At 33.7% G+C, this 26,582-nt stretch overlaps 3 protein-coding genes across 4 annotated transcripts; 1 reads left to right on the top strand and 2 right to left on the bottom strand.

Annotated features, from left to right (window-relative positions):
• Positions 1–1,719: 1,719 nt before the first annotated feature.
• Positions 1,720–5,700, top strand: LOC145604524 (uncharacterized). Its single transcript, XM_081660412.1, has 4 exons — positions 1,720–1,870; positions 2,009–2,230; positions 5,005–5,271; positions 5,412–5,700. The coding sequence occupies exons 1-4, from the start codon at positions 1,865–1,867 to the stop codon at positions 5,463–5,465; spliced, it is 549 nt and encodes a 182-aa protein (XP_081516538.1). The 5' UTR covers positions 1,720–1,864; the 3' UTR covers positions 5,466–5,700.
• Positions 5,701–9,818: 4,118 nt separating this feature from the next.
• Positions 9,819–13,063, bottom strand: LOC145604516 (U-box domain-containing protein 9-like). The gene is made up of 2 exons (XM_081660404.1): positions 12,420–13,063; positions 9,819–11,292 (listed from the first exon to the last, which is right to left on the bottom strand). The coding sequence occupies exons 1-2, from the start codon at positions 12,786–12,788 to the stop codon at positions 10,204–10,206; spliced, it is 1,458 nt and encodes a 485-aa protein (XP_081516530.1). The 5' UTR covers positions 12,789–13,063; the 3' UTR covers positions 9,819–10,203.
• A 4,341-nt stretch (positions 13,064–17,404) lies between these two features.
• LOC145604513 (U11/U12 small nuclear ribonucleoprotein 48 kDa protein-like) lies at positions 17,405–23,910 on the bottom strand. Of its 2 annotated transcripts, none has more exons than XM_081660400.1 (5): positions 22,411–23,910; positions 21,899–22,013; positions 21,002–21,109; positions 19,365–20,166; positions 17,405–19,249 (listed from the first exon to the last, which is right to left on the bottom strand). In XM_081660400.1, the coding sequence occupies exons 1-4, from the start codon at positions 23,697–23,699 to the stop codon at positions 19,510–19,512; spliced, it is 2,169 nt and encodes a 722-aa protein (XP_081516526.1). In that variant the 5' UTR covers positions 23,700–23,910; the 3' UTR covers positions 17,405–19,249; positions 19,365–19,509. The 2 variants fall into 2 exon arrangements, with proteins under 2 accessions (XP_081516526.1, XP_081516527.1); XM_081660401.1 differs by having other exon boundaries at positions 17,409–17,723.
• Between the last annotated feature and the right edge of the window lie 2,672 nt (positions 23,911–26,582).

Genomic DNA, 26,582 nt, shown 5'->3' with positions numbered 1-26,582 from the left:
TATGTCTTGCTTTGTTTTTATACCATTATTATTGTTTCTCATGACAAAAAAGAATTAAAAGATGGAGGGAGAAGAACAAGGATTTGTTTTCACCATCATTGTTTCTTAGGGCAATCAATAAAGAGGTTAAGAGACAACATTATTTGTGCAAGGTTCAATTCATTTTAGAAAAATCATGGTGATAATTACTTATAGCTAGGAAATTTCATAATTATCTACGTTGCAGACATATTGCAAATTTGCAATATATATGACTTGTATAACTTGAGCCGTATCAACTTTAAGAAAAGTAACCAACCTGTCAAATAATCTTGCTAGCAATAGATCACGATTCACAATACTGATATTTAAATTCAGACTTCAAATTTACACCTCGTCTTAAGGATTGATAACCCATCTCTTTTACGAGCCTCAAAAGATATTAAATGTTGTACTCGTACTTCATAATAATGAATAATTTAGCCACACCCTATTTTGATCCAAAGATAAATAACTTTCACTAAAACAAAATGTTTACTCCTTTTCAACAAGTACATAACTTTACTTCCATTTCCTAGCTACAAAGCCTAGAATAGCTTTATACTTTAATTTCATTTCCTACTATTGCCTAACACAAAAAAGAAAAAGATGGCTTCATTTCATATAACTTGATTTTTTTGGTTTATTTTTTTTAAAAATGAAATCCAGTGTTAGTTCTTGAAAAAAGAAAACTAAAAAGTAGATTGGCTTTTTACTAGAAAGTTTCACAATTTTAGATTTTACCCTACTCCCTGTTATCTGCTGTAAGTACTGTTTGGATTTGGACTTTTGAGAAACAAAGAGGCCATGCTTCCCAGCTTGTCCTTGTCTAATCTACCGCGTAAATCGTGCTATTACCTTTTTTGGGGCTTTTCATTCTCAACTTTTTACCCTTTTCGTTTTTTCCTTTTCTTTTTAATTTTTACGCAAACAAACATGGTTTAAGACTTTTCTGTTTTGGTAATTTAATGACAAATTTTATTTTATAATTTTTTTTAATTTTTGGACCCGTTAAGAGTTAACGTGAAGGACAAGGACCCATGTTTTTACTCTCAATTGATTGTTGCGTCAATCATGTTATTGGTAGCATTTTTGCTAATCATTTCACTGACAGTAATTCACTTAAGTTTTGCAATTGTTTTGTCAACGACCTTAATTTTTAATTGGTCAATAGTTATCAGATTATCGATATTAAGAATAAGATTTGTGTTGAGACGTAATCAATACTCGTATTATTATTTAACATGACGTAAAAGGAGTTTTAAAGTTTAAATGATGTATGCAATGTTTTATCAGCTACAACCTACGTATGCATAATTACATATACCATTAGTTGAGCGCGAGTTAGTATTCTAACCGATCGACTAATCGTCTAAGCTAAAATAATAAGGTCAAATCATGTTATTAAAGGTCAAGATACAACACTAATAGTAAATCATCTACTTAGCACTTGATTAATAAGAGTCTACAAATGTAAACTCTGCCAAACAATGGTGGCCCCTCGTTCACGATAGATCCCCATATTCTAAGCAACTCATTCGCTAAACAAAGTCAGAAAACAATCAAAAACAAAAATAAAAAAATTAGAAAACAAAATTTTCAACCCCAAAGTTGACTTTATTACCAAAATCCCACCAATAAACTCCCACTTCTTTATAAACCTAATCACATTATCCCAAGTTCCTAAGCCAAAAAATAAAAATTAAATTAAAATAAAAATCCAACCATATTATTATTCCCCTCCATATAAAAGGCAGTGTCCCTCCAACTGTAGGACTATCACTTAAAATTTCTCTCTCTTCAATATATTTCTGAAATTCTCTTCTCTTAATTTCTCTCTACAAAAATGGATGTAAGTGAAAATGTCTCTTTTATTACGATTAGACTCTTTTCCTTTTTTACTTTATGTTAAATCGTTGCAAATAATATAAAACGGGTTTTTTTTTTGGTTGAATTGTAGTTGAGATTGTTTATGGTTATGTTTGCGTAGGAATCGAAGATACGAGGGAGTCAAATACCGGCGTTTGGAAACTGGGAATATGTAAACGATTTACCCATTACTCAGTATTTTGAATGTGCACGTCAAGCTGGTTTAATCCGGTACAGCTCATCCTCAGGAGAATGCTGTGATAATCATCATAATCATAATCAAAATCAGCATCCTAATGATGATTTATACACCGTCGATTTCATCAAACCTCGTCCTAAACAGGTTTTTGCTCTCTTCTTAAGCAATTTTTCAATTATTTATTTTTATTTTTATTAATGCAGACAAATAAAATAATTAAAAAAAAAGTAGGAGATCTAAAACAGTGGAACTAGTAGGAAAAGAAAGATAGCAGAAGTTTAAGATTTTGTTGGTATTCATTCATTCTTTCTATATTACGGATTTACGGAGTATGACTTATGAGGTGGAAATCAAATGCAGTCTACTTTTGTTGACTCTTTTTTTTATATATGTATAAATTTGGAAAATTTTGTTTTTTTTCATAGCAATATAAAATATACAGAATTTAATTTTAGACTGCTAATATTAGAATTTTCATATTGTTAATATGAAATGAAAAAATATTACTCCGTAGTTGGACATAGTTGAATTTAATGGAAGGCAGTCTATTTTACGATGCATTATTTGAGGGGAATGGTTGTGTTGGATTGCTGACATTTGCCATAAGATTTTGTCAGCCTTTGTTTTTCACTTATTTTTTTTCCTAGTCTAGATCTCTAGCATTTTTTAATACGTAGTACAAAAATATAAATCATACAAAAATATACTTGTACTCCGTATATAGGATAGTTTGTTTTTTGGTGCGTATTTAGGATAGTTTGTTAGTCGCTAATAACATATTAATATCACTTAACTCCTATTCAAAAAAAAATAAATAAATAAAATAAAATACTTCACTTAACTTAATTGATTATGATACTATTAGGACATACTATGAATTTATAAAACGACATTATATAGTCGTTCTCTCTCAAATCATAGTTCTTTAAAATTCTTAGTCACGGGGTCTCATACTCTCATATATGTAATACTAGGGCTAGGGGTGCAAAAATTTATCAAAGAAATACTCCCTTAGCTTACGGAGAAGGGGTGCAAAAATTAATTTTAGTATACTTCATCCGGTCATTAGACTCATTCCATATAAACTTAGGAAGCGTAGACTGTGGATCATTATTAAATTACCACGAGTTTCACTTAAAAAAAAATCTATACATATATGTTTAATTTAATATTAATTGTCATGTCGATAGTATAATATACTACCTCCGTTACAGGTTATGTGCAACGATTAGACATTTTTCCTCTCTGCTTTATGTCAAATCGTTGCACATAACCTGTAACGGAGGTAGTAAGTTACACTCGTGAAAGCTGAAAAGAGGTGGTAACTTGGTTAAAATGTGTGAAGGGTATGGAATAGGAGTAATAATATAAGCAAGGAGAATTGGAGAAAGGCGGAATTAAAGGGAAGATAAGACAGCATTAATGAGAATCATGTGAAAATGCATGGTGGTGAGGGTTGATTGAGATATGTTGCGTAAACCATATTGAAACTCAAACGAGGATCTGTATTAATCTTATCATTTCATTACATGTCAAATTATTAACTATACTACTACTACTCCAATAATGTGTACTCATATCACCTGTTTATAGCTTTGACTAGTATTCTTATAGGATTTTTTTAGAAAAAAGTGTTTAGAGAAGATAAACTAACCCCTTTACTTTCTTGTCCAAACAATCAAGTAGATACACTAATTAATTTCATCATTTATTCTAAACAGATATATCAGAGTCAAAGTCCACATATAAAACACTACAAGTCTACAACCCTTAAGTAGTTTATAGCTCGTTTGGTATCACTTTAAAAAAGCGGTAATGTAAAGATCATAATGAACTTAGAATAAGTCATTATATGAGTTTATATTTGATTTTGAAAACTGACAACTTCAAATAAGCCATAAAGCCCATGCTTATAATCAACGTGTTAGTTCTTTCATTACAACTTCTCTTATAGATTGAGACATTTAATAAGGACGAGGGGTAAGGAAGAACTACGACGTATGAGTTGCTTAGAATATGGGTATCTATCGTGTACTCTTACTCTCTTAGTGATTTACGAGTTGAGATCTGTAATAACATTTTATTTTAAAACAGAGGAAGTTGATAATGAAAGTGTACTCTCTAACACTAGCAATGCATCCAACATTTCATTTACTGAATTGATAAATTGGTGGCAGAATTTGGGGTCCTCCAACATGTTAGTAATGATTTTTAATAATACTGTAGTACTTACATTACTACTGATTATACTGTACTAATTTTAATATTAATGAAGTACTATGGTACAAAATATGTGATATAAAATTCTACATAATTCGAAATATATGGATCGGCTCCACATTCACATGATAATTGACAATATTCACGTTTACAACAACCGCAAACATCAAACATCAAACATCATACCATCTTAACAAGCAACCCGCATTTAATTCTTTTGCCTCTTTCTTCGGATCCCACCCATTTCCTCCTATATGGGTTGTGGGCCTCCAAGACTTTGACCCATACCTAATCTTACTTTTATCATCTTTGGGAATTTTACTTTTACTAGGTTTATTAATTTTTTGATTGATTGATTTTAATTGTACTACTAATATTAATTGAAATTTATGAATCCTATGTGCTTTTTGTGTGTATATCTAGTTTTGTTTAAAATGGACCGGAGAATCTAATTTATGTGACAGTTGGATACGGGATACACTCCATCTATACAGAAATAATTGGCACGTTTTAAAATTATTTTGTACCTTTTAAGAAAATTCCAAAATATGTCGATCTTTTTAGTTAGGAAAATCCCAAAATACCCTGAGATCGAGAGCTAGTACGATCGATGATCTCTCAAAAAAAATCGACCCCCTCTTCCATGGATCGAATTGATGTCTAAATGAAGACTTAATGAGTTACGTGCATTTGTGCAGGGGAAGGGGAGAGAAAAGAGAACAGGAAATAACACACATGTGAAGGAAGGAAATAGGAAGCAAGCAGGGAAGGTGTTTGACGTTACTGTAACGGAGATCCCTTCATCAGAAGCAGGAGTCAAACGTCAACCTCGTCAAGCTGTAACAGCCGTTAAGAAGAAGCAACAGCAGTACCAATACGACGCCGGATCAGCCGCCCCGCCTCGTAGAGCTCCCAAAGCTGTTGATGAAGATCTCTATAAGATCCCTCCTGAGCTCCTTAAGCGAGTACGTACTCTATTACTCTTTTACTTTTATGTACTTGCAATACATTATTGAAGTCGCATTTTAATGTATAACAGTACACTATCAGCGTGACTATTAATTCACGTACGACTAATGTTTTGTACATTGATTATCTGATACAGAAGAGAAGACTAGGATTTATTTCAAGATGCTTGGTTCCCCCTTGTGCAGTCTAATGCAAGTGACATAAAACCGAAGATAATCAGAACAAGTATTTTGTAGAAGCTTCCCTTGTATGCAAAGATTAGAATTCCGGTTTTCGGCTGGTTGATGTAATATATACAATCTATATACTTGTAGCCTTTTGAACTGTAGTGAAGCTATAGTATGAACATTTAGAGCTTAGTCAAGAGATAAGCTTGATTGTCAATATTTACATCCTTAATTATATTGTCATATTTTGGTAGTCTACCACTTTGAATGAGATGTTTAGGTGCCAAAAATTTCAATGGTAGGCCAAAATGCTGAAAATATTAGTGTTAGCCATTGACTACTTACCGTTATTATTAAGGTGCGCCATTTTGAATATCTGTTACTCATTTCTTGTACTCCAAAATGCTGAAAAAATTTTAACAGAGCACACTAACATATACTCCGTAGGAGTTATTACCATTTTTTTAAAAAAATTATACTAAGAAATTGGTTTGTTGAAAAGGTTATTCTGCCTATGGAAAATAAAATTGCTAATTTGTTTGGTGGAAAGATTTTCGAAGGTGAAATTTAATGGAAGTTATATTTCTCACAAATAAAAAATTGAAATGTTAGCCTACATACTCTACCCTATATAACTAAGATTAGTGTACGAAAAGTACTAATTATGATTAACGGCATTTTCTACATTGCATTCGACATTGTAACATTTTAGAACTAAAAAGTGAAACTTCTTATCCAAGTATCCAACATAACAATCACTTTAAAACAAATTGATAGTTAAAAGTTAAAACTAATGGTACGAGTAGTATTTATCTTCATATAATGAGTAGATGATAATCAAATTAAAAAAAATAGAGTTGGTAAAACAATTTGGAGACTTGAAGTATAAAACAAATAAAGTAAATTTCAACTCAAATTTTAAGCTTAGAGTAAAATTGAAATGAGCAAATAAAACAATACTCCCTCCGTCCCTTTATTACATGCCTATTTCTCATTTTGCACGGGATTTAAGAAAGTTAAAAATTCCTTAAAATTAAAAATTGGGAGTACAAATATGCATGTGGGGTTAGAGAGAGATAGAGAGAAAGAAAAAGTGGTTGAGAATTAGGAGAGAGAAAGTATTGGGAATTGATGTAAAGTACAAAAAAGAAAAAGGAAATTGATGACAAATCATCAAAACAAGAATAATATTGGCAAAAGGTACAACCTATAAATAGAAATAGGCACTTAATTTTGGTCACCCCAAAAAGGAATACAGGTATGTAATAAAGTGACGGAGGGAGTAAAACAAAACTACAGTAAGCAATATGAGGCAGTAAGGAGTGTAGTAGTAGTGATAGTAACTTAGTAAGGCAGTAGTAGGACAAAGTAGAAAAGTAGCGCATAATTGGGCCGACAAATAAAACCAGAGGCTGGCAATCTGGCATGGTCCAGTCTTAAAACAAAATACAAGTATCACATATTCACATGCTAAAGTTAAACCGGTCCAACAATAAAGACTTTTTGTAAGGTTATAAATCATTATTGGGTTTATCAACTTTAGCTTATCATCTCAAATTTTCTATCATCATTTTATCATCGGTGAACGGTGACTGCCAAAATTAAATTTTTCATCATGACTTGCATGAACCATATTTTTATAGGGTAAAAGTATAGTGGATGTTTTAAATTTTATTTTCGCTTGGGCCTGTTCTGATTTACTGAACTGAACTGATTGGAGTTAAATTGAACTGAACTGAATTGTTTATGAGAGAAGGAAATTAAGAGTTGAACTAAACTAAAGTGATTAAAGCTGAGCTGAACTGAACTAAATTAAGCTGAAGAGAACAGACCCTTAATCTAAAGAGTAGTAAAAGTTAACTGATAATTTCAAATAGGATAATACTATCCATTTTTATAAGTGAATATTTTCATCTAATGGTCTCTAAGTTAGTTGTACTTCTTATTTCACTTATTCACAATAAGTAATACAAAATTACGAAGTACTTTTTTCATGCTCGTCCACTTAGCACTATTTATTGATCTTTTCCTACTAATAGCTTAGTAACGTTCCAACAAAATCAATTTAAACTAGATGAATAGAGTGTACTGTACAATTGATTAATCAACTTTTCCACAAAAAAAATTGACAATCAATTATTGATTTCATCAAACATTTTATAATCATTTGCTCATATGAAAATATGTCATGCCACATCCACATCAACATTTTATATTTTGAACACGTTTTTATTTTAGTTCACATTTACGAAACTAATTAGCTACACAAAGAAAATTTGCTTACCAAAACTAATTAACGAGATGTAAAACAACGATGTAGCAACTAACTTAACATTCTTAATATCCGCAACCAAGTTCTTTCCCCCGAATTTGGAGGAGTTGTTACTCCATAAGAGATTTAATTGTTAATCTAACATCTTATTACTTCTTGTAAGTACTAAGTAATGAATTAGCTCAGTACTACAGTAGATGATTAATAACTTAACCACCTTGAAGACATTTTTAATGCAAAAGATGCTAAATTTATAAGACTGCAACAGCAGATGAAACAATGGGCCCCTAAAGAAGACCTTAAAGGTTGAGTTGATTCATACGTTAAAGACACCAAACACTCTCAGACTTGCAGACTCACTCACTCACAGAGAATAAAAAGTGGGGACCACTTATAAAAAGCTGTGATAACATAACATCTACGTTGTCATAACATGAATGAGTAGAGTTATTATTATATTTAGAATTTAAGATTCTCTCACGACACTCTTTTTCAAGTACTACCTTCACTTGGAAGTCGTCTTTCAACTGTTAACTAAACTCAACCACCCATTCCCCGTCTTACATTTGTCACTTTGTTTGAACTTATCATTTAACTGAACTAAACTTATTGGAACCAAACTGAACTGAGAGAAGGATATATTAAAAACTGAATTTAACTTAACTGAATTTATTGAAGCTGAACTGAAAATAGCTGAAAAATACAGGCCCTAAGGCTTACCATCCAACTTGTCTATACACTTGTGAAATCAAAGGGTTTCCGAGATATACACTCGTTGCATATAAGATCTATTAATTCAAGATAAGCTTAAATTAAACAAGTCTTATGTCCTGTGGGTCTTATGGAAAAGCACAAGCATTCGAGCCTATAATTGGGTTATGCAAATAGTCGAATACAAACACTTGAACCTATTTGGTGTACATTGAAGTTTGACCGTGTCAATGGTGTAAAACATAGCATACCAGCATGTAGTCTAATCGTCCTATAGTGGAGGGTGCAATGTTTCTGACCAAGAAACTTCATACCGTATTTGGAATCTCTTATCAACCAAAACTATAACCCACTATAATTGGATGAAATCAAAAGGGTGGTAAAGTAAATCAAAAAAGTTGAAGGCCCAAAATTAAAAGCAAAGAATTTACAAAGGATCACCAACTTTCCCATACTCTGAAATCTATAGTAAAAACTACTCCGTAATAATTAAGGACCAATTACCAATTGCCGACAAATTTAAAAAACTCCCAATCTTAAATATCTGTGTTCAGTGGGTGCATTGGTAAGATGTTTGACATAAGCAATGCACGCCAAGATGCAACTTGAATAACACACACAAACAAAAAGAATATTATATACTCTAAAGGAGGCTCTTCTTGAGGTAGGCCTATCTCAATCAACGACTATAGATTGTTTAGACCTCGCAAAATCAACCCGACAATTGTATCTGATCTCCTACAACCCTAATCACACAAAAAAGAAATAAAAGCTCGTTTTGATCAATCTGTTGTAATCCAAATTGAATCCAGCCTGAGTAGTCCTAGCTTTCAGACATATTAGACCCAAGGATTACGAGGAAGGGTTAAGGAGTTTCCCAAAGGGGTCAAACAAAAACAAAATGAGGACTATAAGTCTTTCTTCAAACAAGAAACAAGCAAAAACAAGACATCATTGCTTGCAACAACCTCATTCCAAAATCAGAATCTAGAACAAAAATGGTATAAAAAAAAGCAGCATGAAAATCACCCCCAAACTACCTATGCATCATGCTGAAAAGCACACCAACCTATGGGTCTATAAAACTAGAATAACTAGTTAATATTAACAATATTCTAATTGCTTCTTGGTTCCATTCCTTTTCCCGTGATTTCTAGACATTCAACTCCACTTGCAACAACTTTCTCAGCCACTATAATATGTCATTATCACAAGAAGCAGAAAGACATCACCATAACGAGAAAAAAAGGCGCAACTTTGAAGAAGGGGGGGGGGGGGGGTTGCAAATCAATCAATGTACTATGTGCAGGACAACCGACACAAGCAAAAGATTGGCTTTGAAAGCAACAAGCGGAGTTCCAATCTGTTCATTTATAGCTAATTAGCAAGCAAATCACCCCACTTAGTGACCCACAGAAATATATTTACCAAAATGCTGATTGTGATAATCGCAACTACATTGGGTGGTCCTATCCACAACAGGTTTATTGACAGAGAGAACTTAGAAAGACTAAAAACTAATTCAATTGATGACTAAGAAGCACTAAACTTCTCCCTTCTGATCACAGACAAACCATTCTTATTTGAAACAAATGGAAACCAAAACTTTGCAGTAGTAGCTATAGTAGTAGTAGTACTGTACATTGCTAAAAGAGTCGGGGGCAGGGTAGGGAACAGAACTTACCGCCAATTCACCCCCGAGGTAGTATCTGACTTTACATGTATACAAAGACTGAACGACGCAGCAATATGTACAAAACTCTCTTACGGAATATGCTTCAAGCAGTATGGGTGTAGTTAATGCGTCTGTTCAACCTCAACTTATTCAGCAAACCATTAGCCTTCCTTCTGGCTCTTGAAGTTCCATTCTCCGCAAGACTAGAAATGATTCCTTTTTCTTTTTCTTCATCCCGAACCTCCTTCAGAGCAAAACGACTGTATCCACAGATATCAAGCAGTATCACAATGCAGTTTTCCCTATCTGGTTCACACGAACTTTCGCTTATTATACTTAGCAGGCAATCCACTGAACCAAGATTTTCTAGTTCATCAATTGCTGAATGATGGGTTGACAGAAAAGCAAGGATAGCCAATAACTCAGAGACATGCACCCGCTCCTTGAGTTTCTTTAGTATCACTTTAACTGCCCCATCACGGACAGCTATACCCCTGTTCTCCCGTATTTTACACAGGTTAAAGAGTGCAGAAGTCACATCTTTCATGGCTGTTTCATGCCCTTGTTCCAGAAGGTCGATCAAAGGCTTCAAAGCTCCCAGTTCAGCAATAAGAAGCTTGTTTTCATCGAGTGCAGACAATGTGAAAAGCGCAGCAGCAGCATTGGCTCTTGTTTCAATGGTCCCACATTGTAAAGATTCAATCAGTAAAGGAATGACAGCTGGGAACTCTGCAATAAGCTTCTTATTGTTGTCATGTATAGAAAGATTCAATATAGTAGTTATAAGATCCTCTTGAAGATCAGGATGATCCTCAAGGCTTTCCGCGGTTGTAAGAGGCCCCAGCAACTGCGGCAATGCATAAGCGGACTCCCCAAAGAAGGAGCGAAAAGATGGCATTCGCTTGGTCAACATACGGATCTCTTTTGCAGCTTGCTTTTGTTCAGAAAGAGTAGAAGACATCTTGTCCAGAAGCATATTCAAATAATTTTGATCAGCATCAGTTACGAATCCATCATTGACATCCTGAAGGGGGGGAGGGAGTTCAATTCCATGATCCTTGCACCATTGTAATATCAGCTCTCGGACTAAATGGTTAGGGGTGAGCTCGATATGAGAAAGCACTTGCTGGGTCTGAGGACATGTTCTATTACCTTCTTTTAACCATTTCTGAATGAATGGCCGATCATAAGTCTGCATATGGAGGACAATATCTCATAAATCAAGGCTCGAATCATATCAGATTACATTAAAATTCATCAGGGTTGCGAAAAGCGCAATAAAGCAAACCAATTATACTAAACCGCAAACATTAAATGGCAAATTCATTTTCCTTATACACCTACTAAAGTAAACCCACCACAAAATCATCCCTAAGCAAAAAATTCCACGATTCTCATTAATGTCCTATCGATACTTGATACTGCTCTAAGTCTCATCAATCATCCAATGAAAAATCTCATTACTTAAGCAAAAACTTCACAACGACGTCAACAACAAAAGCGCAATCGAATATAGAAACCACTCTTACAATACAAGATTCACATGTTATCCTCCAAAACAAGCCACCATATTCTCCAATTTCGGCATTTTGCATATATAATTAGATAGTGAATCAATAACATCATTACACATTTCCACCATATTATTAAACTCATTTAATAAACTTATTCATAAAACAATCACATTAATTAAGAACTTTCCCTCCACATTCTAGTATCAGTCAAGCACATGGAAAGATTAACCCCAATATTACGGATAAGGCAGAATTTCTCAACCACTGTTAGTTTAATTGTAATGTTAATTTTTTATAATTCCTAACCAATTTTTTTTGTTTCTAGTAATTGGAATTGTGGAAACAAACACTGCTACAGCTGAAATTGCTGGCATTCTCTGATCAAACCATACCAAACTAAAGATTATCAACCAAATATTTCATCAGTTAACAAAACTTCAGAACAACAACATAACTCCCATTTCATACATTAAACTATACTATAATAAAGTTTTCAAACCCAGAAATTCGGGAAAATCCACCGACTGATAAAATATTTCAGTTCACCAAACAAGAAAAGTTTTCAAGTACTATGCAAGAAAATGCCAAACCGACAGTCCAACAAAAATTGAGGAAAAACCTACAGAAATTCCTACATTCAAAAAAATACCAAGAAAATTAGAAAAATAAACATCTCAACAACAACTAATTAATTATCAAAAACCCCAGAAAAATTCAATTAAACCCCAGAAAAATCAAACAAAAACCCACAAAAATTAAACAAGAACCCAGTAAAATTAAGTAAAAACCCAGAAAGAAATCGAACCTGTCCAGTAGATAAAACAACAGGGTCCTTCATAATTTCTCTAGAAATGGGGCAACGAAATTCATCAGGAACATTCAACTGATCAAACTGAGAAGAAAGTGCACGCTTCTTCTTCGATTTCTTCAACTTCAACTCTTTCAATGCAGTTAATGCCTGAATTGCTTTATCAATTGTACCCAGAATCACTCCATTTTCTCTCTCAACTTCTTCGTCATCATCTTCTTCTTCTTGATTAATTTCCATAACTAGTGTCAGCAAATCCTTCTTAAGTTCTTTGGCTTTGATTTTATTACCATTGTTGTTATTATTATTACCCTTCTCAATCAAAACTTCTCCATCTGAAACACCCATCGCTTCACTCTTCGCCATTTTTTTTCTCTGTAATTTTTTTTTTTTCACAGAATTTCTGGGGATTTAAGGTTCATCAAACTTACTTTCTCTCTCTCACTTAATTAAAAATAAATTAAAAAAATTGTAGAATTTGATGTTGATGTTGTTCCTGGTAATTTGGGTGAAAAAAACAAGCGTTGGTTGTGTGATTTTTGGTGTTTTGGGGGAGAAAGGAAAGAGAAAAATGGAGATGAGGGCCCAAAGGAGGTTATTTAATGAGAGATAAATTTTGGATTTTTATTTAAAGAGAGATTTTAATTTTTTAAAAGAAACATAAATAATTTAATTTTATGATCAAATAACAATCAATGCACGTGGATTTTATAATCAGCCATGACACTTGGAAATAAAATGGGTGCATTATTTTCTATGGTGTTAATCATCAATAGTGGACTTTGAATTATGACTTGTTGGCGGCATATTAACCCACTTTGGTTTTTGGAGTTTGGCCATAGCTCAAGACTCATGCCAATTATTTGGTAAGGAGACCTGAGTGAGAGGCTTGCTCTTCACTTTCTCCGTTTCTTTTTACATGCAACTTAATTACATACCGTATATGTTTTTATGTCAGCGCATTTGATATGTGGTTGGTCATATCGTGTGACTGATTATAACACACCAAAATACTAATCGGATAACTTAATTGAGTAACTTATGCACATTGAGTAACCCCTGATCAATCGAGTAATTCCTAACCAAGTAATCCCGCCATACGATGTTATCAGTCATATATGAAACTTTGTGATTTTTGATAGAGATTCGATTGCAAAGGCCAAATACACAAATTAATTAGAATGAACAAACTGTCCTAACCTAATATTTCCTCTTGTAGAAGGTTAGGTTATTTTACAAAATTTTATTGTTAACTCTCTAAAATCTCTTTAAATTTTGTGTCCATGTGATGACTTTGATGATAAATTTCTACGATCTCAACTTATAATACTTAACATGTGAAGATATGTGCTAGTGAAATAATTGAGGCTTAAATGGCTACTGAGTAATTACATTAGAACGAGATTACTCTGATCAACGCACGATTTTATTGAATGTTATATGTAATATTCATCAATCACTTAAGATAAGCTTCCAATTCATAGACAATAAATTGCGGCATGCATGATTATCAAAGTTCGAACATTGTGTATCTTATTTATTACTCCTTAATATTTTCTTAACATAATCCATAAACAATAAAAATCTCTAAATTAATCTAATAAGAATGGAATATAATGCTTAATGATTCTGTATAGATAAACCATGTAATTGTCCTCGATCTCCCCATAAACAATTAAACACTACATGGAATTCCCCAATAAGAAGATAACTCTACGGAAAAAAGAGTCCAAGACCAAAATTCTTCACCAACTTTTGGAGTATTAAATTTTAAAATAAAGAAACCAATTCATATAATAAAAGTATTCACGTAAAAGAATTTAGAACTGCCTTTGGTTCTAGTGTTTCTGACATGTTTAGTACTCGAATTTAGAAGCAAGCAATATAAACCATATAATTTTTTACTTAAAAGGCTTCTACTATACTTTAACTTACCCGTGAATCATATTCACGTAAGATATGGACCTTTCCAAGTTTCCATGTGTTCATATCTCTTTTGAATTGTTTTTTTTTGGTGCGTAAGAACATATTTATTTGGACGATAATTTATTAATAAGTCTTAGGGCCTGTTCTCTTACGTTGAAATTCAGTTCAGTTCAGTTCAGTTCAGCTGAGTTCAGTTCAGCTCAATTCAGTTCAGCTCCTAATTTCCCTCTCTTATAAAATATTCAGTTCAGTTCAGTTCAGCTGAGTTCAGCTGAGTTCAGTTCAGTTCAGTTCAGTTCAGTTCAATTCAGTTCAGCCGAGTTCAGTTCAGTTGAGTTCAGTCAATGAGAACAGACCCTTAATTAGTCATCATTAGCTTAGTCAATTATTATAGTACGCATGTCACTCACGCAAATTTTACTTACCTAAACGAGGTTAATTATTCAAACTTACGGCGTAAACTCTTCACCAAAATTATCCTAATCCTTTCTTAAAACATATTAAAAGTAATCTGAACTCATGTTTGTGAAATAAGTGAAGATAAAGTCTAACGATATGATCCTTGCCCCGTGTTAGGTTGTAGTACTAGCTACTAACATGAACAATATGGGACTGTCGTTAAAATTATAGGAGGATGGGCACCATTATTATGAAGCAAATAAGTCTAAAAGACAAACATATTTTTGCCTGTTATAATTGGCACTTTGATGGTGAAAGGCAAAAAAATGGAGGGACCCTAATAAGAAAATTAAGAGGCTTAAACCCAAGAAATTGAAGTGATATATGGTGCATGTCAGCCAAATAATTGTCTGTACTATTCTCAAATCTATGGCTGCAGCTTTGGCAACGCGACATGTGGTATGCTATTTGCATTATCAACTAACACACACATATAAATATATATAGCCACATTATCATACATGTAACAATCATGGAAGTATGGAGCTAATATGGACCAGTTATGTGTTAGAAATCTCTACTATATAGTCATTGTACTTATAAGTGTATAACACATCCGGTCCTCATCTCCTATATTATTGTATGAGTAGCATTGAGTGGTACAACTAATGTGATGTGTTTGTTTTTGGTTTTCGACTTGTGACGGATTTGGTGTTCGTATCGGTTAGGGTTGTTTAAAATCCAATAGGGAATATATAAGGGGTATCTGAGTAGTGGTATCTGATTTTTGGCTGACTTTTTCATTGACTATTGGTTTTTGACATTAAACTTGTTCAAATAGTCGGACATTGTATCTGATAACTGGCTTAATTTAATAATTATTCATAATTAATAATCACTCCGAGTCTAAATGTTTTTCCTAGTTTGCATTGATTTTTCTATGAAGTATTTCTTGTCCAAATAGGAAGAACTTCCAAAGGTGGAGGAGTATAACTGTATAAGAAATATTGTAATCAATAATTATATAATTAGTACTGTATTATGTATCCAATAACAAATGGGGAGGATTAAAGAACTAATTAATAGGGAGTACTATTACTAATTAATAATCATTAAATTTTAATAATTAGAAACACCAAATTGTAAATTAATTATTCAATAATTGTATATTTAAGAGTTATTTACAATTGAGTATTTAATATTCATAATAAATGGATAATTAAACATAACATTATTGTCCTTATTTCTCATTTGAACTTACGATCCAAAAGCTTAAAAGCCTTTGGCCAATTGTCATTCACTCATTTAGTGGACAAAATATCAGGCTCCTCAATCTAGATTGTTTTTGTCAGACAATAATTTGTGACTTTGCAACTTGATGATGAACTCATCCAAATAATAAGTCAGATTTAATGGGAATTTTATTTTCATTTTCTTGTCTTTTATGCTTGAAAACCAAATGCTACATCTACTTATCAGTTATCACACTTCACTTATATATAAGAGCATTACGACTTGCAGTACTTTCTATTGTTAGGGGTATTACTTGCATTACATTGTGCTAAAACCATATAGTGTAGCATAAAAGGAATTAGAATAAGAGTCTTAGAGCTATCCTTTCGATTTCAAGAGATCTTACCGGTCCGATCTAATACCTAGGCATAAAGCCCAATTTATGAATTTAGATAGTGAGATTTTTCGGGTTTATATTCATTTTGGTTTTGAAACAGTGAACTATCCTAGTACTCGTATCAACTTTTTGTTACTATAAATGAAAGTTATAATACTTCTTTTTTTTTTTTTGTTTTTTTTTTTTTGTTTTTTTTTTTTGACATCCAGTTATAATGTTATTAAGGCAACTTTAATATAAAGATTACACTCGTAAGTCAGTAAGCAACTCAAAATGATGGGGCTAATTTAATTATTCAACATAAAATGTTCACTTAGAAGAGAGTGACTGGATGCATAATATGAGTCATATTATTATTCAAGGTGAACATGTTTAAGTGAGATGTATTTTCCCTTGCTTAATGAGGTGAAATGACAACGATAAAGACTAGGGCAAAGAGAAGCATGAGTATAGATATAACTTTAAGAAATAAATTAAGGGCAAAGATAGTATTCTCTAACTATACTTTAATTTTTTAAAGAAATAAAATAAGAAAATTTACCATCAATGCATGTAATGGCGGCTGTAACATAAAAATAGGCAATAAAAAATATATAATTTGTCAAGATAACAAGTATGAAATATACTTAGTACTTGTAAATTATACTTGGAGATATATAGAGAGTATAAATTGAGTGTTGAAATTGATTTTGAACATTATCCGAACGTTCCAAAACCAAAGTAGCTTAACTCACCTTTCTCAATTCTTGTCCACAAACTTGTTGTCATGTTAATATGTTTTTAGTTTTATTACTTCTTTTGTATAAGAAAATCGTTTTCAGGATGACAAGAACTATGTATGACCTTTCACAACTAGTACGATTGAGTTTAGAATAATAACCCCTTACAACAATCTTAATTTTGTCGGCGCCTTTTAAAATACTAATTCCAACAAGTTAATGTTCTAATAATAATCCAAAAATATTTAGTCAATAAAGAAAAATCAATCTTTACGCATTACTCATTATTGGCCTAAATAAATATCAGAACTTAAAAAAGAAAAAAAAAAAAAAAAAAAAAAAAAAAACTTGAGGTTCCAACCTACTTTTGTCACTGTATTACTTCACTCAGTTCATCAGCAATCGCCTCAACAAATCTACATGTCTAATAACTTGCTTGACTAAAGATGCAATTCTAAATTTCACAAGAAAAATAGTTACAGAATACCCTATCCACGTCAATTTGGGGCCTGTGACACAGCTGACTACAAATTCTCACCCTAACATTCCGATGAGCAGCAGCGTCATTCATATGACAGTACTACAACGAAATAACCTCCGGTAATCATCTTCAATTGTATCTGGGATCTACAAAATACAAAAGGCAAACAGAATATCTCAAATAAAATAGTCAGAAGCTACCTTCAATCGATCCTATAAAGAGAACATTTGACCACAATTTATTAAAGAAATGATCAAGTCTGGTTCCTTGCATCTATTACTAGCATGATACAACTCGCATATGAGAATCCTGGTTCGGTGCTGGGGCTCATTAAGTTAAATATGCTGTTATCCCTAAAAAAATCGCCCTTCTTCCCAAGAATGAAGCATTACTGACAATCTATACCTAATGAAACATCACATTTAGAGTAGCATATTCACTGATAAGTATAAACTCGGTTTATATATTAAATACAACAATATTTGCAGGCAATTGTTATCAACCCTTCATCAAGTGATGGCAGTAGCCGCATTACTCTTATTCTAATGGTAGGTAAGAGGCCCGTAAAGCTAATTAATAGTACCAAGGTCTGTGGTTTTGCCACGCAAACTAGTAACAAACTTGAATTAAATAAATTGCAATGATGGAGTGAAGAACACAGAAAATCAAACTGTTGCTACAAGGAGCAGTGACTACCAAATAGACACAAAAAACAGGTAGAACATGACAGCATTTATGATTAAATCAGGAGATATTTGAACAGAAAACTGCCAATTAACTAAGGATGTAATTAAGAAAATAAAAATGATTCAAAAGTCAATATTATCCGACCTAAAGTTGGCTTTTCTAAGGCCTTAACAAGCTTGACATGGGATTAGGAGAAATTTTTATGCTGATTTCTATTTAAAGGCATGGAAGTACAACTGAGTTCATAATAACTCTAAAGTGATGCATCATGTCAAACAATATCAAACAACAAAAAATATCAATCAAGTTGCAGAGTCAATATTAGGGCAAAGTCCAACATTTCCAAAGGTATGTAATGGAATTTTTATTTCACAACAAATTTCTACCAAACAGCCATATTATTATTATGATTGGGCAAAAGTCCGAATACTGTCCATAATTTATCAAAGAAAGAATTGATAAATTTAACGTCACCGCATTTTCCTAGAATAGTAACAGTGTGGTTAGAACACACTTATTATATCTAACAAATTAGCCTGGAATATATCACGCTTTCTTTTGGGCAACTACTTTACAGTTTCTTAAAAAAGACTAAGCAATATGGACAATATCAAGCAGGGGGTGCCATGCGTCCAAAAGTAACATGAAGTTATGCTGAATGATTGGAGTAATAGTCTTGGCAAAGCAAAATATCAAAATTTTAGACATAATATGTAAGATCAACATCATAATAAATTATGCTCATATTGGCAAACCACATTTAAGTGCCTAAGTGCAATGTATGATAAGATATTGCCAAAGTGCAAGAAAAGAGTAAGAAAATGAGATAAAAAGTACATAGAAAGACAAGGATAATGGTTACCAGAAAACAAATTCATATGTAAACAATAGCATTCAAAAGCAGAACCAAGTAGAAGCATAAGCTACTAAAGGATACAAAGGAGGATACGAACAAAGAAAAAACTGCTGAAGCCTGAATGACTTCCTACAGAAAATTATTATCATAAACCAAGTCAAAATCACAACCAATAAGCCAGTCATTAGCAATAAAAGATGAACCAAAAGCAAGTAAAGTATGCTGAATGCTTGAATTTACATACCTGCAAAGCAACATGAACACTGCAAAAACCAGTCATCAAGGGTCAAAAAGTCCTCATAGAAAACAAAATACTACTTCACAATCGAACCCTAATGCCATCAGAGATTGTATTATGACTCTGGCCTTCCGGACTGGCTGTCAATGAACTAACCATCATAAATATCACTAGCTTCAGAAGGATCATATCTATCACTGAATTCACCCCTTTTCGATAAATCCCTTTCGTCATTCTCATATTTTTTCCATCTATGTCTCTCTGGAGATTCTAACTTCCTTTTGTCCTTTCTACCAGAAGAGCTTCTCAAAGTGCTTAATGTAGATGATTTCAGATCATTATAGCTCGACATATTATGGAAAGAGTAGTTTCTTTTAGAATGTCCATCATCATCTCTTTCTAAAACATCTTGGTTCCTTCTGTGACTCTTGTGCTCTCTTGATCGGTTGGATCTTCTATCAACACTTGGGCTTCTGGAATAATAGTCCCTAGAACCTCTATCCCTATTTGTTCCTTCATCCTCAAGATGTCTGTGATTGTAAGTCTCTTTCTTTTGTCGCTCCTTTCTACTAGAAGAAGCATCAATATGTTTTTTGTCCCTAGATTCATGGTTATCATTAAGTGATTGCCTATATCGATGCTGCTGATCATTTGTTAAGTGATGAGCCACCTCAAAATTTGTAGATTCATGGGCAGGAAAGTTAATAGATGTGGACACTGCTCTTTCTGCATCTTCCTTGTCAAGGCCTCCAATACCTCCTGTGTGCTTAATAGCTTCCATGTATTCTTCAATGATATCCCGCATCACCTTTACAAATGAGTTTAAAAAGAAACCTTAAAAATTTGTCACACAGCATCAGGTTTTGTAAGCTACTTCTAACAGACTAACAGGATCAGACAGACATCCCACTCATCTAATAAACAATCTTAACCCAGTTACTGGAAAGTTTCACAAATTGTAATAATGTAACCCATACAGGTTGATGTACCTCCCCCCTCCCCTTCTCCAACCCACAGAACAGCTTCCAAACAAACAAGCAATCAATCCTTCACTTATCTGCTCATTCACTACAGCTGACAAGAAACATCATAAGCAGATATTTGTTACATGAAGGCCTTTCAATAGTGGGACACAAGATGAAACATGGCATGAGCGGCATGAATATGGATCCATGTTCAGGTTCAACACTGATAAAAGGGATACTTGACACTCAAATCCTTGAATCAACAACAATCTTTGGCAAAAGGACCCATAATCTCAGGGGAGGGACAAGACTTATGATCACAAAGACAACGAAAATTGTACCAGAGAGCCAACTGGCAACCTAGATGCCCAGACATTCAAAAGAATGAAAAGTGAATTGCCATTTACCCCCAAAGAATACACAAACTACAGTGTCTAATGACCCCTTGTCCCTCATTAACTTCCTTTCTCTAGATTCTCTCTCCTCTCTCAGCACTTTATCACTGCCCACTCCTGTGGTAAATGTTTGAACAAGAAACAAGAAACCCAGAAGCTTAATTATGGGTTGATAGGTTCTTTTAAGGAAAGGCCATCCATGCAATAAATCTTCAATGGATCAGTGTAACCCAAGAAAAGTAGAAGAGAAGCACAAAATATCTAAGGACAGCGTGTTTCTTACCTCTTTTGCTGATCGCTTTAGCTTCTTTCCACGATAGGACATTCTGCGACGTTTGTAATCCCTCTCTTCAGCCAATAACTCCTCTCTAGTTTTCATCTTTGTAGAGTCCTGGTTGATCAGCAGACAAGATTGAAATTATCTTCATTAACTTGGTCAAAATTTCATACGTAGTACAGACTAACAGCTTAGGCAGGAAATTTAATAATTAAGACATCAGACTAGCATGAACATCAGACTTGATCTTACATAAAGCAGGGGAAAATGAAATATGGTGATAAAAAGGTCTATATAGGAACACATTCAGCTGTTGTAAACCTGTCCCCTCTCTCATTATCAGGAAACAGTTGACACTATCTGTATTATGAGGCATAATGGAAATTGGCAAACGTTTTACAGCTACAATAAATGAGACCAAATGCTTTCAAAAGATCCATCTACTACATCAATCATGCAACATTATCATTTTTTAATCCTGGCAAAAAAGACTGTACAACTGTACATGCCCTGTATATGAGCATAAATGGCCCATATTAATGTTCTAATAGGAGTAGAATGGGAAAAAAGTTACGGAACATGCTGCCAATTCTTCCAACACTCAAAAATTATAAGCAGTAAATCATAGAGAAACAGAAGAAGCAATATATTAAGTACCCAGGCAGACCCACCTCAAGCCAGAGGCCTAACTTATGTCATTCCTTGACTTTTGCAGATCATCTTGACAAAATCTTCTTAATAATTCTTCATCTCAAAGTCTATTCTAAAACTATTATAATTAGACGGTCTAAAGTTCCTGTCACCGAAATCATCAAATGAAAGTGGACCTTCTAATCCTAGAAAGAAAGGTCTAAACGTAAACTGTACATCAAATTATCTGCATTTCAAGCAATGAACACATACCTGATCATGTTGCCTCTGGAAAGGAAGACTATCATGTTCAAGCAGCGGTCTGTAATCAGGACGTTTTTGGCGTTCCTCATCAGCCTTCTTTGAAATATACTGATGCTCAGCCACCCTGCAAACAGAAAAGTATGCACAATTGGATATTCTTAAAGAGAAGTCATCTTCATTTCTCTACCCCAAAACAAAAAAAACATATTATCTGGGATGAGATCACCCAACTATATTAACTGATGCTCAGCTACCCCAAACAGAAAAGTATGCACAATTGGACTTATTCTTTAAGAGAAGTTATCTTCATTTCTATACCCCAAAACAAAACTAACGTAATATCCATCAGATGAGATCACCCAACTATATAAACAAGGCCAAGATGAGGCAACAATACGTAAGGCAGAAATTGAAGCTTGTATAAGTATCATCACATGGTTCAACAGGATAGTGTTCATCTAGAATGTCACAAAAAAATTAGTACATTTATCATTACACAGAATAAGATGACATGAACAAACCGTTGATAAGCAGCAAGGGGCAGAGGATTCCGGAGTGCCCTGATTCGTTCTTCAAGCAATGCTCTTTCGCGCAATGCAGCTATAGCAGCTGCTATTTGGTACACAAAAATAGATCTGCTAAACATTCTTTCATCTGTTCTGTCATGACCTTCATTCTTCCTGACATCTCCTGCGGACTGACCCATGACAATATTTTTCTCTAGCTCAATGGCAGGGCCGTGCTCCATTTTCCTGTCTAAAGGAAACAGTGAGGCATGAGATGCAGCATTAAGCAACAAATGTCGAAGCATCGCAATAACATACGACTTGGCATTTGTTTCACCATACAAGATGGATAACTGTGATGCCAACCATCTCAAAACTTCAACTGTAACAGGACACTTAAACCTCAAAGATTTCAAATCCAACTTATGACCATTATCACCAACATCACTCTTCAAAGACCCATAAGAATGTGCAGCCTCTCTCCTAATTGCCTTCAAGCAAAGTCTAAAGAGTACAGACATATGATCCCTCATAGCAACATCAATTACAACACCAAAACGCGGTGAATTCGCAATCAACCACGACAACAATTCGCCTTCCTTTACATAATCCATACACAAGAATGCCCTAAAAATACTATATGAGTACTCATTGGGAAAATCACTCCACTGCTCAATCTCACGCCCAATAACCCACATTTCAGATGGAAGTACCTTTATACTACTTCCCAAAAAGTGATCATTCTCCCTATCACTAACACCAGCAAAATTCGAGCACTCGACTGATAAAACCCCGGGAAGGGTGAAAATCCTCCTAGTGGCATCATCATCAAATGAGCTAACAACACCAGAACAACCCTGATAAAAGAAATTGGAACCGAAATCGACGTAGTCATCAAGGGACAAGCAAAGGTCTGATGTGGGGTCATTAAGGGGATGAACAAACTTGTTCTGGTGAATCAAATGCTGTTCAGATTTCAGGGTTTTAGGGTATTGGAGGGAATCAAGAAAAATACCCAAATCAAGCGAAGAAGGGCAATGTAGGGAGTGCTGAAATAGGGAATTTGGGGGAACCCAGTGATTAGGGTTTGAAGGGCATTGAATTAGGGAATTGGAGGAGAGAGAAAATGAGGGGATGAGAGAAGAGAGAGATTGAAGAGTAGAATTTGATGATTGTAGTACGGTTTTGAGGGAAGAGAGAGAATTGGGTAAATCAGAAACAAGGGTTTGAGATTGAGATTGAGATTGAGATTGAGATTGAGATTGAGGTTGAGGTTGAGTGGGGGAGAAGGTAGAGGTGCCCATGAATTGAAATGGGGATTTGAGAAATTAGGGTTAGGGTTTAAGGGATTGAAGGAGGAATTGGGAACTGGGTAATGAGAATTCATTGAAGGGGTATTAGTATTAGCTTCGACTTTTACAGAAAATTAAGCATATATGATTTGAAAAGATCAAAAAGCATTGATAGAAAATTAGAAACAAGATGATTTTGGAAAATGCAACATACAGCACACAGTAGAAGAGTATGTGATTTGGAGGGAATTATTTGAGAGTGAGCTGCTATAAATTTGAAGGAGCTCCTTCACAATATGGTGTTACGGACTTTTCTTTTTTTAAAAAAAAAAAAATTGCTCTCATTAATCTGAATTTTGCCTCATCCGTCGAAATTAATGTCAACTTTCGTTTATTATCTATCACTCCCAACTTTAGGGGTATTAATTTTTGTTGCACCCAACACGTGTCTAGGTCACCTGCTACATCAGGTTGGATGACCTGTTGGGTGCAACAAAAATTAATACCCCTAAAGTTGGGAGTGATAGATAATAAACGAAAGTTGGGATTAATTTCGGCGGATGAGGCAAAGTTCAAATTAAACTACTTTTTTTTTTTTTTGAGGCAATTTACGGACTTTTCCTAAAACATGCTGCAACGATGTTAAATTTCTTATGTAATTACGTACACTGATTTTACAAATATTTTTTCCCTCAAATATTATTTTGAAATTAATTTTTCACCGGTTTGACAATGAATTGAATAAATATTATTAAATTATATAAGCATTTTGCTATATTAAAATGTTAGATAATATAAACTCCTCAATCAGAGTGATTTCCATTGATCAATATTTATAGGGTTACAATGAGAAACCTAATCATCTTAGGTAACTATAAGATATGTACAGATATCAAAGATAATCTTATACAAAATATATCCTAAACCTAAGATGAGAATATTCTATGGATATTCTCTATCACACCCCCGCAGTCGGAGAGGGAGAAAATCGGATGCTCAGACTGGATCTGAATCACGCATCAAGCGGTAAGGATAGTATGGTAACCCATGATCAAAAGAGAAGTAGTAGACATGTGCCGGTGATGACAATGATGAGAAGCAACAGCCACGACCTACATAGAGTAGAAATAAGCACTGCTAGGCCGGAGGAGAAGGAGAAGAGCCGAACACAGACTTGGGCTAAGTTGCAGATCCAGAGAAGAAGAAGCTAAGGGATCAAACCATCATCGGGAAGAAGACACTACACTACTACGTGAAATCACAGTTGAATAAAACAAATAAAATAGCGCAAGAAAAGATTAAATTTCACCGCTTGCAATTAATCTCAAAAGAGAAACCCAGGTAGCAAGAATCAATACTCCACAAAGATTCCAAGTGCTGCAACAATAAGAGGAGCCAACTTGATAGCAAAAGAGATGTGCAAAAGTAGTTGACCTTATTCTGATATACGACCACCAAAACAAAATCTATGTGATTATGTGTAGAAAAACCAATGGGGCAATGTAAGAATCATTGTTGGTCATGAGGAGGTGGAAATAGAGTGCGGCACATGGAGAAGGTTGGCAGATGTGGTTACTGCCAGTAGTGGGAGACGGTAGTGTATGCAATTGCCACCAATGATGGAGGCGGCTTTCGCGGTTGCTACTGTCGGTGGGAGGCGCAAGGTTACATAAAGATTTTAAAAAAAAACTTTGAGAAAAGGGAAAAAAAAATCTATATGTGTGTTTGCGGAAGCATAAAAAATTTGTGTATATCCCGCCGGTGGGTTTAATTTTCCAACCCACTGGCAGGGTGAGAATTTTTATATATGATCCCAAGATCTCACCTAAGCTCTGATACCATGTTAGATAATATAAACTCCTCAATCAGAGTGATTTCCATTGATCAATATTTATAGGGTTACAATGAGAAACCTAATCATCTTAGGTAACTATAAGATATGTACAGATATCAAAGATAATCTTATACAAAATATATCCTAAACCTAAGATGAGAATATTCTATGGATATTCTCTATTTATACAAAATATATCCTAAACCTAAGATGAGAATATTCTATGGATATTCTCTATCATAAAAATAGGATGAATTTAGCAATTATTAAGTATTGGTCATTTAAAAGATTGAATTGGATTTTGAGATGGTGATTTGTTGGCTTGTTACTAATTCTTATGAAAATTGGAATCAGTTTACATACGGACATTTTCTATAATGAACTTTTCTCCCTTGATAGTACGCTAATGGTCTCCCTATCACGGGAAAAGACTAAAAGTAACTTAGCCTAGTTCATTATTAACTTATATTATGAAGTTTTAGCTAAACTTTTGATAAATAGAGTTTTTGCCAAATAAAAATTATTTTACTTATTTGTGTTTACACTAATTCACTTAATAAATTTTCCTCAAGAGGAGCTCTTTTTCTATTGGCAATTTATTTATTTTTTGTTTTTTGAAACAATTGGCAATTTTACATAAGTTTTAGCAAAGAATTAATTATTTTAAGCAAAATTAAGTTTAGATAAGTGGAAGTAAATAAATCTCTACATATACACACTCATTTCAAAAAAAAAAAAAAAGTAGTAGTTTAACACATTGTAGTAAGGACTAAAAGTCAATATTGATGTACGAGTAGACAAATCTAAGCTAGTTGGCACCCACAATATACAAAGTTATGAACTTAAATTAGTAAATTGTCTTCAAAAAAAAAATTAAATAGTAAATTAGTTTACAAGATGCGTGTTTTAATAAACCAAAAAAGAAAAGATGAAGCGACCATTTCACTATTGAACTGCCTTCAGTAATAAAAACTACCAGGTACAAGAGTTGTTGCCTGTTGAAAGAATCATTTTGCAAGCAGTTGAAAGAATAACTATAGAATTACATGGAGAACAATTCA

The sequence above is a fragment of the Chenopodium album genome, chromosome 22 (assembly GCF_948465745.1).
Source record: "Chenopodium album chromosome 22, dcCheAlbu1.1, whole genome shotgun sequence".
Lineage (NCBI taxonomy): Eukaryota > Viridiplantae > Streptophyta > Magnoliopsida > Caryophyllales > Amaranthaceae > Chenopodium > Chenopodium album.
This window is presented reverse-complemented; position numbering and strand designations above follow the sequence as displayed.

Excerpts from the sequence above, each read along its gene's own strand:
- LOC145604516 (XM_081660404.1), bottom strand. The coding sequence starts at position 12,788 with ATGGCGAAGAGTGAAGCGATGGGTGTTTCAGATGGAGAAGTTTTGATT. Across the intron at positions 11,293-12,419 it reads TTGTTTTATCTACTGGACAG|ACTTATGATCGGCCATTCAT; the intron begins GTTCGATTTCTT and ends CTCCATATGCAG.
- LOC145604524 (XM_081660412.1), top strand. Across the intron at positions 2,231-5,004 it reads TCAAACCTCGTCCTAAACAG|GGGAAGGGGAGAGAAAAGAG; the intron begins GTTTTTGCTCTC and ends GCATTTGTGCAG. Across the intron at positions 5,272-5,411 it reads CTCCTGAGCTCCTTAAGCGA|AAGAGAAGACTAGGATTTAT; the intron begins GTACGTACTCTA and ends TATCTGATACAG.
- LOC145604513 (XM_081660400.1), bottom strand. The coding sequence starts at position 23,699 with ATGGGCACCTCTACCTTCTCCCCCACTCAACCTCAACCTCAATCTCAA. Across the intron at positions 21,110-21,898 it reads TCCAGAGGCAACATGATCAG|GACTCTACAAAGATGAAAAC; the intron begins GTATGTGTTCAT and ends CTGATCAACCAG. Across the intron at positions 20,167-21,001 it reads TAAAGCGATCAGCAAAAGAG|GTGATGCGGGATATCATTGA; the intron begins GTAAGAAACACG and ends TCATTTGTAAAG.